At 50.4% G+C, this 12,647-nt stretch overlaps 3 protein-coding genes across 4 annotated transcripts in view; 1 reads left to right on the top strand and 2 right to left on the bottom strand.

Annotated features, from left to right (window-relative positions):
* FOXG_13808 (uncharacterized protein) overlaps positions 1 to 2,093 on the bottom strand; it is a 4,224-nt gene extending 2,131 nt beyond the window's left edge. The window contains exons 1-2 of the mRNA XM_018393821.1: positions 1,117 to 2,093; positions 16 to 994 (exon numbers count right to left, since the gene is read on the bottom strand). Of these exons, the coding sequence (XP_018253170.1) occupies positions 16 to 994; positions 1,117 to 1,211 (1,074 nt within the window). The 5' untranslated portion in view covers positions 1,212 to 2,093. The remainder of the gene's footprint in view (positions 1 to 15; positions 995 to 1,116) is intronic.
* Positions 2,094 to 3,379: 1,286 nt separating this feature from the next.
* Positions 3,380 to 5,186, top strand: FOXG_13807 (uncharacterized protein). Its single transcript, XM_018393820.1, has one exon. The coding sequence runs from the start codon at positions 3,760 to 3,762 to the stop codon at positions 4,933 to 4,935; it is 1,176 nt and encodes a 391-aa protein (XP_018253169.1). The 5' UTR covers positions 3,380 to 3,759; the 3' UTR covers positions 4,936 to 5,186.
* FOXG_13806 (uncharacterized protein) lies at positions 5,103 to 11,115 on the bottom strand. 2 transcript variants are annotated; one of them, XM_018393819.1, is made up of 3 exons: positions 10,673 to 11,115; positions 10,264 to 10,392; positions 5,103 to 10,200 (listed from the first exon to the last, which is right to left on the bottom strand). In XM_018393819.1, exon 3 carries the CDS (start codon positions 9,716 to 9,718, stop codon positions 5,486 to 5,488), a length of 4,233 nt encoding a protein of 1,410 aa, XP_018253168.1. In that variant the 5' UTR covers positions 9,719 to 10,200; positions 10,264 to 10,392; positions 10,673 to 11,115; the 3' UTR covers positions 5,103 to 5,485. The 2 variants fall into 2 exon arrangements, with proteins under 2 accessions (XP_018253168.1, XP_018253167.1); XM_018393818.1 differs by having other exon boundaries at positions 5,103 to 10,392.
* Positions 11,116 to 12,647: the final 1,532 nt, after the last annotated feature.

Here is a 12,647-nt window from a genome sequence, read left to right as displayed (position 1 = left end):
TCTGAAATCACCGACCGTAACATAAGCACCATTAATATCACGTAGGGTCCGGTCAATCTCGGAAAGGTCCATAGGCTTCTCGATCTTGGCCAAGTAACTCTCAGCGAGTTGAGGCCACATCTTGGGGACTGAGTCCTTGAAGTGGCCACCAGCCTTTGTCTTCTTCACGCGTCCCAGCACCTTGCGGAACTCGCGTCGTTGAAAAGGGGTGAGCGTTTGGTTCTTGAAATCGGCCTCATTCCATCTGGTAAGACCAGCGAAGCGAGAAACCTCCTTCTCGGGGGCAGACTCAGCAGAAGTCGCTTCGGTGTTGGGGACAGTGGATGTAACGTCAGCGGGTTCTTCAGATTTGGGCTCGGTCTTGGCTCGCTTTGGTGCAGGCTCGTCTGTGGCATCATCCTCACGTTCGCGGGCTACCTTAGAGCTAACGGAAGTGTCGCCAACGGGAGCATCCTGCATCGACATCTCGGTGGAAGGTTTAGGGGCATCCGCTTCCTTGGTATCGATAGCCAACTGAGATAGGCTGGTAGGTTGGACTTCAGCCTCTGAGGCGGGAGCTGCGGCATCGTTGGAGGAAGCGGGTGTCTTGTCTGTTCCCTCGGCCTTTTCGGGGGTATCTGCAGGCTTGTCCGCCATATCGACATCCTTGGACTCTTTTGTGGTCGCATCTTCAGCGGGCTTCTCATCTCCGGGCTTCTCTGCAGGCACAGCGTCTGTCATATCGACATCCTCCTCTGTAGCCTTGGAGTCCTCTGCAGCATTAGGCTCCTCCACAGATTTGGCATCACCAGTCTCCTTCGTCTGATCATCACCTTCGGTCTTGGGATCGTTCTTTTCGTCCGTTGAAGGCTCTTGAGAGGGCTTCGTCTCATCGCTTGCCTCTGTCATCTCTACGTCCTTGTTGACACCATTCTCGACAGGATGATGGTCCGCTTTGTTGCCATTAACAGGCACAGATTCAGGTGTGTCCTTTGGCTTTTCAGGTGTCGCATGGCTGATAAACATGTCAGAGAGTGCTGAGAAACGGTGTGCGTGTTTGCGCGATGCATCACAGCCTAACGGCGCATGATGGCATAGGCAAAAAGAGCGCGCCATCAGAACTGAGGGGCAACTTACCCGTTGACTTCGGACTTTTGTTCCTTCTCTGCTGTGACATCGCGCGACGTATTCTCGTTTGCGGGAGCGGTCGCATCGGGGGTTGGTGAAGCCATAATGGCTGTTCGCGATAAAGGCGCGTCAATACAGGTCTAGCTTAGTTGACTTGCCGCGACATGAAATAACGATGCGCACGTGAAAATGCTGAGTTGAGGATTATCGCGAGTCGACGTGGTGTTGATGCGCGATGGAGATTGAGAAGTGGGTACGTAGGAATGGAGGCGCGACGCGCAGTTGCGAAATTGGATTAGAAGGCGGGGGGTCGCGATCTTATATTGGTAGCTCCTTTGAATTCTAGTAGCCTAGCGGCAAAAGGTAGGCGGAGTCGACGGCAATAGCTCGTAGCCTGTGAGAGGCAAGAGCAAGGTAGGTCGAGGTAGAAAAAAAGAGGAGTAAAGCCGAAGCAATGACGCTGACAAGGAAATCGAACAGCTGATTTCGCGACGGAGTCTTTTTTTGCGCGGGAGGGTGCAGCGCAAGTGTAGTGCAGTGCAGCGGAGCAATAAGTACAATACAAGGTAGAGTACGTAAAAAGGAAAAGAGAAAGAAGAAGGCCAGGAATTGGAGAAATAAAAAATGACTAATCAAAAGACGAAACAGTTTAAGCAATTCAGAGAATACTCTCGAATCACAAAACCTATTATTGATTATGGTGTGAAAGTGAATAAAGGCGATTGAAAGATGTGTTTGTACCTATAAAAGGTATTGGGAGAATGCGGTGGTTTTTTTTGGTGGTGATCGCCGGCTTCGAGAACAATAAGAACTGGAAGGAGCTCTTATCGTGATCGGGCGCGGAAGGTGCTTTTTGTGCTTTGCTGTTAACTGAAAAGGTGCAAGGTGGTTGCCAAGAGAGGAGGAACTCTGAGTGGCCAGTTGCGTCGCAGTTCAGTTTTTGCTCAGTGGGAGCAATAGCGCTGCTCAGTGCTTTTTTTTTTTTTTTTGGCTGGCCGGGAACCGGAAGAGGGAGGGGGGTAAGGGGGGGTTGGATCTAAGGGGAGCCTCTGAGGGAAAAGCGCGTGCACGTCAGTGAATTTTGCCCGGTCGGAGGCGCGGTGGTATTTATGAGGGAAGAAGGCAAACTCCGCTGAGCCGTTGATTTGTCTCTAACGGGGTGGCCAACTTGGCAAGGGGATTGGGTATGAGGGGATGGAAAAATTTAGTTGACCGAGTTTTGTACCAAATGGATTATGAGATGGTGCACGGGCCACGACCACCTTCATTGTCATGGATGTGGATGGATGGTGGGTGGCTGGGGGTGATATTATGGTAGAGGTTGGTTGTATCATGATAATGAGATTGATTAAGATGAAAGACATTTCAAATCAGTCAAAATAGGTGAATCAGTTGTTTGATCCTTCATGTTTGTTCTGGAATATACATTTGCATTATGCAGAGCTGATTCAGAGCTTAATTCGATCTAGAACTCTATCTCATAAAACAATCCAATTGAATGTGGCTGGTGAGGACAGATCAGAATGGAAAGGGAAGGTCCCCCAATCCCGAAAAGACACGGGATGAGAGTGATGACGGCCCCGTAATGCCACCGCTTCCCGAGCTTCGTCTTACAAGATGATCGTATTCAAGTAAGGAACAAACAGAGGTCGTGAAACTTGAAATGTATCATCACATGTTTACCAAATGAAGATCTTTTACTTGCGCTGATGAAAACAGATCCCATTTTATACTGAAGCACGTGCATCACCTTCCTGACACCTCTCTTACACGTTCACGTCGCGTCAAAGCTAGTCATGCAGCAAACCGTCATAACCACTTAACAGCTTTCACCCTTCTACCGAAACTGGGACGCATCATACCCAAGCCGGGATACAGGTCCACCTTGGATCTCAAGTCGAGGCAAGGGCAGGTATCAGGTGACCATCCCGTTGGCAAACAATAAAAAAGACAGGCAATCACATCGGGTTTCGAGCTTGTGTTCCCAAGATCTGTGTCATTGCGTAACTGGAAACATTTTACATGATGCTGGGTCTTATTTGTACTTCATATCTCCTGAGGCCACGGACAACGAGGTGATCCCTCCGGAAGCGAACGTAAAGGTTGCGGATGTGACCAATTGCAGCTTATCTCGAGTCCACTATCTATCCACTCCGTCCAATCACCGCTATCTTCATTTAGAAGCTGCAGTGAGGCCAATCACTGTAATTAAATGGCTCTCCCAAGCTCAAGGTCAGGCCGCATTAGGCCAATCATGGACTCTTAGCAGCCAGGATATTCTCCTTGCCGATGAAAGCCAGAGAAACAGCCACACCATGACTCATCCTGTGGCACTCTTGCTATGGCTGCACACGTGACCAGCATACTCTAATCTTATCGCTTGTGGGGCAACCACCAGAGCCAAGCTGGGGTTCCAGAAAAAAAGTTCCTTCACTCGAGACCAAGCGACGGCTTCGTCAAATTTTCCATTGATAACGTTCAACAGTATCACTTTTCCTCATTTATTACGGAAAAGATACTATCCAAAGAAACAAGAGTCGCATTAATACCTTGCTTCTTGAATTAATCACCCATCGTCGGATCTCATCACCGACGAATCCCTGCACGCGACTGCTTAACATCTACTGCGCTTCACATCAAAAACCACACATAATGTCAACAAAACGCAAAGCGCCGGTCAAGCTGGCCGCTCCCGTCGCTAGAACCAGCGCTCGAATCCCCAACAAGTCCATCATCGACGAGTCAAAGGCCTCCATCGCCGGCCCCGACGCCCTCCAGCCCTCGCAGGTTGAGACCATTGAGATCTCGTCCGATAACGACAGCGACGAAGATATCTCCGATGCTGAGAGTCCAGAGGAGGAGCAGACCGCTCAGGAAACTGCCGTGACAAACACTCGCCAAAAGGCCGCCAAGCAAAAGACCAATGGCCAGTCCAACGACGAGGAATCAGACGCTGAGGGCACGTCGCCTTCGTTCGGAGAGCTTCTTCGTGCAGAGAACGATATTATTGATGTGCCTTCTGCTCTGAATGGCGCAGTTGTCTCTCAGCCTTCGCGAAATGCCATTGTGCCCCCGACACACCAGTCTCTTACCACCGTTCTCTCTCAGGCCCTCCGTACCGACGACACAGACCTTCTCGAGTCGTGTCTGCACACCACCGATCTCCCCACCATCCGCAACACCATTGAGCGTCTCGACAGCGCTCTTGCCGGCACTCTTCTTACTAAGCTCGCCGCCCGCTTGTACCGCCGTCCTGGTCGCGCCGGAAACCTTATGACTTGGGTCCAGTGGACACTAGTCGCCCATGGTGGTGCTCTCGCATCTCAGCCAAAGGTTATCCACAGTCTCAGCGGTCTGCAAAAGGTTCTCGCTGAGCGCGCCAAGGGTCTGTCAAGTCTTCTCGCCCTGAAGGGCAAGCTCGATATGCTTGAGGGCCAGATGGATCTGCGTCGCAAGATGTCGCGCCCGGGTCTTCACAACGGCGATAACTCGGACTCTGACGAAGATGATGAGGATGTTATCTGGGTTGAGGGTGAGGACGATGCTGCGCGCACACCTGGTCGAAGGCGCGGTCTCGACACCGAGTTTGACGATTCAGACGACGATGTTCCCATCACCAACGGCTTTGTTGGTGACTCTGACGATGAGGAAGATTCAGCTGGTGAGGAGGACGATAGCGATGCCGAGGAGTCTTTGGACGAGGATGAAGTCAACCATGATGATGTTGACGAGTCTATGGGTGAGGATGAGGAGAGCGATGTTGAAGCTGCATCTGCACCACCATCCAAATTGCAAAAGACCGCTGGTAGCTTCGGCAAGCGGAGGTGAAGCAAAGGATTTCAAAAGCATGTAGAAGATTGAAAAGGGGGGAGGGAAGGCTTGTTATCATCCTGGCGTTGGTCTTGTAGACATTGGGTTGCTTAATTTTTCTGTATGTCTGTTTCTTGCAATATGACGAGTTGATACCTCCCCATGCTTTGCATCACTGTTGAGTATTTGGACTTCAGTAGTTTTGGTCATATCATCGTGTTCATGCTCCTAGTCTAAAACTACATGCCACCGGATTGAAGAAGCAGTCCCAACAAAAAACATATTAAAACGATTAGATTGTCAAAAATAGCTGTGCCCTTCCAGCGTCGCAAGTATTTCCAGCGCCATGCAATGCTAGGTGCCATGCAGAACAAGAAAAAACAAAGTCCTCAAGATGTTATCCCACCATTGACCTCTATCCACAACACCAGTGATAGCAATGCTGTAATAAGCTTCTCCTTCCTTTCTATGTTTCCTCAAAATAGTACAGTAGATGTATCTCAAGATGCGTCGTCTTTAAAAAGGCACTTTGCAGACGATATCAACAGCCAATATGCCATTGGCTTCTTTATGGGTGAACACCCTGACGCCATTGCTCGATTCTGTTGGTAGAACCACCTTGACCAGGCATTTGCATACCGGGTTGCAACATGCCTCCACCATAGACACTCATGGCATTAGCGTTGTAAGGGCTCATGCCGTTGGGCATTCCATTGTATCCCATGTTCATCGCACCCAGGTTCGTAGCTGAACCGCCATATGGGGCTTGCTGCATAGGGGCCCCATAAGTACTGAACACAGCACTCTTCCGGTGGTTAAGAGCTGGTTGATTGAACAGTTGCGTATGAAGGGCAGGAGAGGACATGGCTGCTTGGGAGTTCTGGCCACCAAGACCATTGTTGAAAGTACCTCCACGGTAACCTCCAGATTGCGCATTGCTAGGACCACCGAGAGCCTGCGGCATTTGGCTTCGATAAGCGGCCATCTTAGCGTCACGCTCTCTCAGAAGCCTCCTCTCATGTTCCATACGAGCGCGCTCCTCCTGGGCTTGGTTGGTCTCCCTTTTAGGATGGGCAGAGAGAACGCTGGACAACTGGTGCATGCGCCCGTTGATTCCTGGGATCGGTGCCTCAGCCTCTTCGGCACTGGCGTTCAGCTGGTTGAAACTCATCTCACGCTCACGGGCTTCTCGCTCAGCTTGTAGACGTTTTCGTCGTTGACCCAGTGTTTCCTCCTCGCCCGACTTGGGCTTATTCTCTTCCTCTTTCTTCTTCTTCTCTTCAGGATCCTCAAATTGATTAAGAAGCTCAACGGAGAACGCACTGCTGACAGGCCGGGCTTTAGGCAGAAGGTTCTCTGCCTCCTCCTTGGCCGCAAGCCGTCGCTTTCTATCAGCAAGAGTCTCTCCTTCAAACTCATCATCCGGCTCAGTCGATGCGTTTTGTACCGAAAGTTGCGCGACAGATTGGTGTGCTGAATGAGGAGTCGTAGGAAGATGATTGGCGCTGAGGTTATTCATGCTAGGTCTGTGGCTAATTACCATAGACCGAGGATCCTGGCCATGTAGACGAGCTCGGCGGTGGCTGAGAGGTTCGTTCTCTTCCATCTCACGACGCTCCATCAAACCAATAGGGCGTTGAAGATCCATAACATTCTTTGCACCTTGGTTACGTGCTGCAATGACAGCCAGAGGAATATCCTCATCATCGGAATCCTCATCAACAGCCTGTGCCTGGCCATCTTCCCATGCCAGGTTGATACGCTTGTTATTTCTTGCCTTTTTCTGAGTCTCTGCAACAGCATCCATTTCCAACAATGTTGCATGCATACCACCTGGGAATGTTCGCTGAGTACGTTCTTTTTGCTGCTGCTTTCGCAACTGCAACTCAGCCAGTAGTGTTGTTGGGGGTCCATTGTAGCCTTCTTCATCAGATAAGTCCTCCGCTTCTTCCTTGGCGGCTTGTTGCTCATCATCACTATGGCCATCGCTACGACCGTCCACGCTGCAGGCTAATCCGTCATGCTCATTCGCATTTGTGTCAGCGTTGACAGGTCCCAGCCCAGACTCTGACTGTGCCTTGTGATCCTTGTCATCATCACTGACATGGCTGTGACGTTTGCCAAGCCACATGAAAGAGGATCGCTTTCTGGCATGCTTCTTGTCGCCTTCAGGCTGAAGAGCCGTGGATGCAGCAACTGAAGCTCGCTTCTTTTCCTTGCCATAAACTTCCTTTCCGAGTCTGCCGGCGCGTTCGTGATCGGTAAATGCACTGACAGGGGCGTTTGCCGAAGCATCCAGAATACTTTCAAGGGTGGCCATGGCAGAGCCGTCCTTAACTTCGATCTCTCCTTGAGTGTTGTCGGGGAGATCAAAGTAGGCGCTCGCTCTGAGTTGAGGAGGCAAGTTTGACATTCGCGACTTTCGCTTGTCAAGTTCGTTCCGAGACAACCGTTGAGGGCGCCTCAGTGTCTCAATCGGAGCATTGGCATTGGCTTCAGGTTGCACAGTAGGAGGAACATCTTGATCCGAGTGCACAGAACGAATTGTCTCTGGCTCCTGGCCCAAATTGCCGAATCCATCTGAAGATAAAGCAGCAAATGATTCTCGATGACCAGCAAGAGGATCAGGGAGCCAGGAATCTCTCGTAGTATCGCGCTCTTGTGCCTTTGCATCGACATCCAACATCTTCGATTGCCTGTTGCCTTCAAACATAGCACTCATCACCTGGGAACGTCGCTTATTTCTTTCATTGGCCTTGGGTTTATTGGACAGCTTGGGGGGTAGGTTGAGCATAGCGGGAACCCGAGCAGGGTAGTACAGCATTTGTTGACCAGACTCGGGGTCAAAGTAAGACTGTGGGCGAACATTTTCGGAATGGCTCATTTGTTGCTGTCGAGGTCGAGGCTGGGGTTGGGGCTCTAAGTCATCGGGGAGGGAGTAAGGGTCATCTTGTTCAGGCACCCAGTGAACACCATCAAAGTCGCCAAATGCATCCTGACATTGTTGGAAAGTTGTATCTGAATGTGAACTTCCAGGTCGCTGAGGATCCCTAGACTCTTGATCGGCAAGAAGACCAGTGCTTGCATCGGGGTGCGGGTGCTCGTTCTTGGAGTTCATAAAATCGTCGTCTCCCATCATATTTTGGAATACGTCGGTGGCGGGCATGTTGGCATCGCGGAGCTCATCGGGGAGGAGAGATTCACCCTCAGGGTTCTTGACCAGTGTTTTGTCGGCCATGTCGAGGACGTCCTGGGTTAGTGCAATAGGCTCTGATTCCGAGATTTCGGCAAGTGAGACTTTTGTCGACCGGACACTTCTAACTGATGCTTTGCCTGGGCCGTGACGGGATAAAACTGTATCGAGATCAAAGTCTGGTCGGCCAGCCGAATTCTTGGATCCTGATCTAAGTCGTCCGGTAAAGGAGTGATTAGGCGAAAGTACGTATCCACCAGGAGAATAACCACCGTGGCGTGCGGCGTTATTTGTAGAAACGATAGAAGAAGCGATGGAAGGATGTCGTCTTAGTTGTTCGATAGCGGAGCCGGGGTTACTGGTGTAATCATCAATGGACCCTGAGGCTTTGACGCTGGCAGCAAGGATGGAAGAACGTCTGCTATCGGATCGCTTTAATTCAGTATGTAAATCTCGAATCGCATCGTCGATAGAACTGGTCATAGACAATCGTTCGGCGGTCGCTTCGAGTTGTGCGATGTTCCCGACGTATGCTCCAGATCGAGCCTGGGAGGTGATGTCGGGAGTTGGATGTTGGATATTGAGCGAAGGTGAGTCGGGCGCTGTACGAACAATGGGTCTTGGCGTGGGCTTGACAAAACTCGTATCGAGTTTTATGCCACCGACTCGAGAAGTAAGGGATGTTGTGTGAGAGGGAGCAAAATCGTTGTCGCGGGAGTCGTGTGAGGAATGACCGTTGCGGTGTCTTTGATGCCCAGGGGGAACAGAATTGTTGCTAGTGGAGGCCGTGCTTGACATGGCCTGGGTGGCGCTTTGAGGAGCACTACAGTGGCTGCTTGCCTGTGCCTGTGCTGTGGCTATCCCTGACGCAGGGAGCCTTTCCACCGATAAAGGCCCTCCAGATGCAAGAGCAGTCTCGTATTGCGGATTTCTGCTCGAACTGTCTATTCGATACTCGTGCTGATCGGAATGAGGGCCCCTGAAACCAAGACTGGGCTCGCCGGTATTTGATGGGGCGCTGCTATTTTGGGCAGCGAAGCCTGTCGTATTTGATGCAGCTCCCACTGGCGAGATGACTTTTGGCTGCGCAATGGCCTCTGATGGCTTTGTTTGGTCGTATTCTTGGGATCTCCGATACGATTGCCGATTAGAAGTTTGTTGTAGCTTTGATTCATTCTCGATTGACCCAGAAACATTGTCCTCATGAGCGGCACGTGTCTGCTCGGCGAGGCCGCCATCTGCATCTGTCCCTGTACATCCAAGAGGATCTGCGTTGCGCTGGCTCTTAGTGCTAGGGTCCGAGGGTCTAGCGGGCGACCCCGCTGTAATCACCGGCGATTGGCTGGATGACGCTGTAGGTTTGTCGAGACCAACACTACAAACGCTGCTTGACTCAAGACCACTCGCGATGAACTTGTCGATGTCGAGAAAGCATGAATCGTCCATGATGCTGAGTGGTGTTGATGTTTGGTCGGCCAGCGACTGAAACGAGACCAGCTCAGGACTTGTTGTTTGAGGCGTCGAAAGAGGAGACGATAGCACAGGTTCTATAAGGGTGTCGTCGTTCTCTTGGCCGCGGTTGGATATTGTAGCCTTTGGAGAAGTCATGATGACTGATTGGTGAGCGCAGAAGTCGAGCGATCCTGCGCCAACCGAACAAGGCAGGGAGGAAGCTGCCTTTGTGTTAATTCTTATCAAGCAAGGATGCGCTTAACATCCAGATCGCCGTGCCAGACAGGGAATTGGATAAAATGGACAAGATTGCCCAAGATCGGTACCAAGTACCCGAATGTAATCAAGGGCGGACGGCGCAGCACAGCGAATGCACTGACAGCTGTTATCGAACTGTAGTTTGTAGTGTGGTAATGGAAGGTCACGGGTCAGTACCCCATGATATGCTGGGCTGAAGTCGGTGTGCTCTAATGATAGCTGGCTGCAGGTGTCGCAGTTTCGGTAGTAGCTTGCGATAGTGGGAAGCCGGTGTCAGACCAGGGTTGAGAGCTCGAGCGCAAGGACGTTGAAGCTCTTGAAGCTGTTGGATGAAGAGAATTGGATGGGAAAAAGGTCACGGCGCGACAGCGCGAAGATGTCTAGAAGTAAAGTTAGGATGGCTGGTCCAAAACGACGAGACTTTTGTTCAGAGTTTGACGAACGGATATTTGAAGGCAGGGGTCCTTGTGGAAACGGGAACAAGGCGGGAAGCCAAAAGTCGACTTTGATATAAGCAAGACTGAAATGGCTGGAGAGTATGATAACTATAGCCAGCGCAGCACAGCCTTGCACTGACAAAGAAAGATGAATTAGCTGGATCGAATTGGTAGTGTAGCGCAACGCACAAACCAGGCGGAAAGGTATCCTGGTGTTTCAATGCTGGGTCGCGTCGCATGGAGAGACAGGATGATCCAGGTACCAAGCGAACCAGGTACGCTCGGAAAGGCCCGCAACTCAAGACAAAGACAGACAGACAGACAAACAAACAAGAAGACAGATGTGAGATGAAATGAGACGATGAGACGATACAGGGAACGAAAAAGCGTGACTACGAGGAGAATTGGCTCGTACCTGACGGCGCGCATTTGCAGGCGCAGTGCAACGAGGAAGCTTTAAAAGAGTCGATATAAGCGTTGAAGCGCAATGCACGGTCGTGTATGTACCTCTCGGGTCAGACAAGTACGCAAGGTCCCAGGCGTACAAGAAGCAAACAACGAGATAAAGGGTCGGTCAGAGTTGTACAAGTCGCGGTACGGCTGGTGTTGGCAGTGAGATTGGTCTGTCTGCTGTGATTGCGTAACAATGGTATCGGCGCGAAAGAAGAAAAGAAGGATCCCAATGTCGCAAAGTTGTAAAAAGTTGGAAGTTGGAGAAGGATGCCCGTTGACTTAAGTGGGACGATACCAAGACTTTTCATCGGTCAATTCAATTCAATGGATGAGACGTTGATTGAATCGCGCAGAGTGAATGTTGTTTACGGAAAAGTCAAAGTAAATAATCTTAAACCTAAAAGGTAAAACAGAGTTGAGGTTTTACTCTGAGAAGGCAGCTTTCCCATAATGATTGAAAACGGCATGGGATGCCACACTCTACACTCTACACTAAACCCGCCCATGAACAAGTCTAACTTGATCAATGCTAAAGGGAGAGTTTGATAAGCCAATGCATGCTTAGATCTGCTATAGGGCTCAGCTGATATTGCAGCAACAGCATCCCTTAATACCTTCACGATAATGCCTATCCCCTACCCATCTCAAATATTGGATCTCTTTGACTCTGTAAGAAATGACCAGATCGCGATGCTATGGGTCTCGTTTTCTCTTTTCCGTTCATTCGATGTAACTCGACCAACCATCGGAAACTAGAAACGCCAGTCTCCACAAGATTGATCCTTCTTTTCCCTCCGTCGACCAATGATCTAATACCGAAAAAAGAAACAAAAAAAGAAGACTTTTCTCTCGCATGTTTTACCTCGTTTCGCATGCGGGCCCAGGCTCATCCCCCAGATTTCTCAACCCTCCATGATCTAACAAAACAACAAATAATCTTCCAATGAACATCAACAAGATACCATTTTCTGACTGTGGCTTTAGATAGCGCCGTTGATAACTGTTGAGTCCTACGCTGGAATAGATACCCACCATTTTTTCGTCATGTCGTGCCCTGTTTTTTTGGTTCCCCGGAAGCGGCAGAGGATTTCAACGCCAACTCTACCGAAGAATCCACTCGCGGCCAAGTTTCTAGTCCCTGTTCCTCATGACTTTTGAGGTTTCCCATAGGCTCAATGCTACCTTTAGTGCTAGTCCCTGGGATACTTCGCTCAACACTGCAAAGCAGCCGCAGATGGCTTGGGCTTGGCTGAAGCAATGTCGCGGTGAAAAACGAACGGTGTGCGCATCAAGATTCGGCCATGATGACGACGAATGTCAGACTTTGAGCTCGCCCCGTGCCGTACCGCTTACAGCAATAAATGATCAAGTGGTAAGCAATGTCTTGGCTTGTAACAGCATATCAAGCATTTTGATATCCGGGCTACCTCTCAATCCCGATCATCGACAGGGGTTTTAATGGGCACACCAGAGCTCTGGGCCGTTTTGACCAGGATTATCGCGGTTTCAACATCAAAAACGCCTCCATCAGTTCGCAACGGCCAAGCCTCAACAACACAAACTCTTGTCAACGTTTTCTCATCTGCGAACCCGCCGTTCACAACCCCGTTGCCGGTTTCATTATCTTGCCAGCCACTGTTGCAGAAAACCGCATTGTGGCGCCTGCAACCCTGGTTCACCACGTTGGATCCTGGTCATTTATACAGGTGGCAGCCAGGGAATACGTTGCTATCTCATCATTTCATGCAGGGGCATGTGGTCCTTTGCATCTACGTTGCAGCTCTAAAATGGTAGAGTCTGAAACCAAGAAACAACTCAACTCTGCGTAAGAGAGCCGCTATCTTCCGGAGGGTCCAGTTACATCGTGACGTTACTGTTGCAATCGGCTTCTTGTCCAAAACCCGGGTTGCCGGGTCACGTTTTTGTTATGGAGATCC

The sequence above is a fragment of the Fusarium oxysporum genome, chromosome 10 (assembly GCF_000149955.1).
Source record: "Fusarium oxysporum f. sp. lycopersici 4287 chromosome 10, whole genome shotgun sequence".
Lineage (NCBI taxonomy): Eukaryota > Fungi > Ascomycota > Sordariomycetes > Hypocreales > Nectriaceae > Fusarium > Fusarium oxysporum.
Note: the sequence above shows the minus strand (reverse complement) of the source record. Positions and strands in the feature narration are given on the sequence as shown.

Coding starts and splice junctions, on each gene's coding strand:
- FOXG_13807 (XM_018393820.1), top strand. CDS start 3,760: ATGTCAACAAAACGCAAAGCGCCGGTCAAGCTGGCCGCTCCCGTCGCT.
- FOXG_13806 (XM_018393818.1), bottom strand. CDS start 9,718: ATGACTTCTCCAAAGGCTACAATATCCAACCGCGGCCAAGAGAACGAC.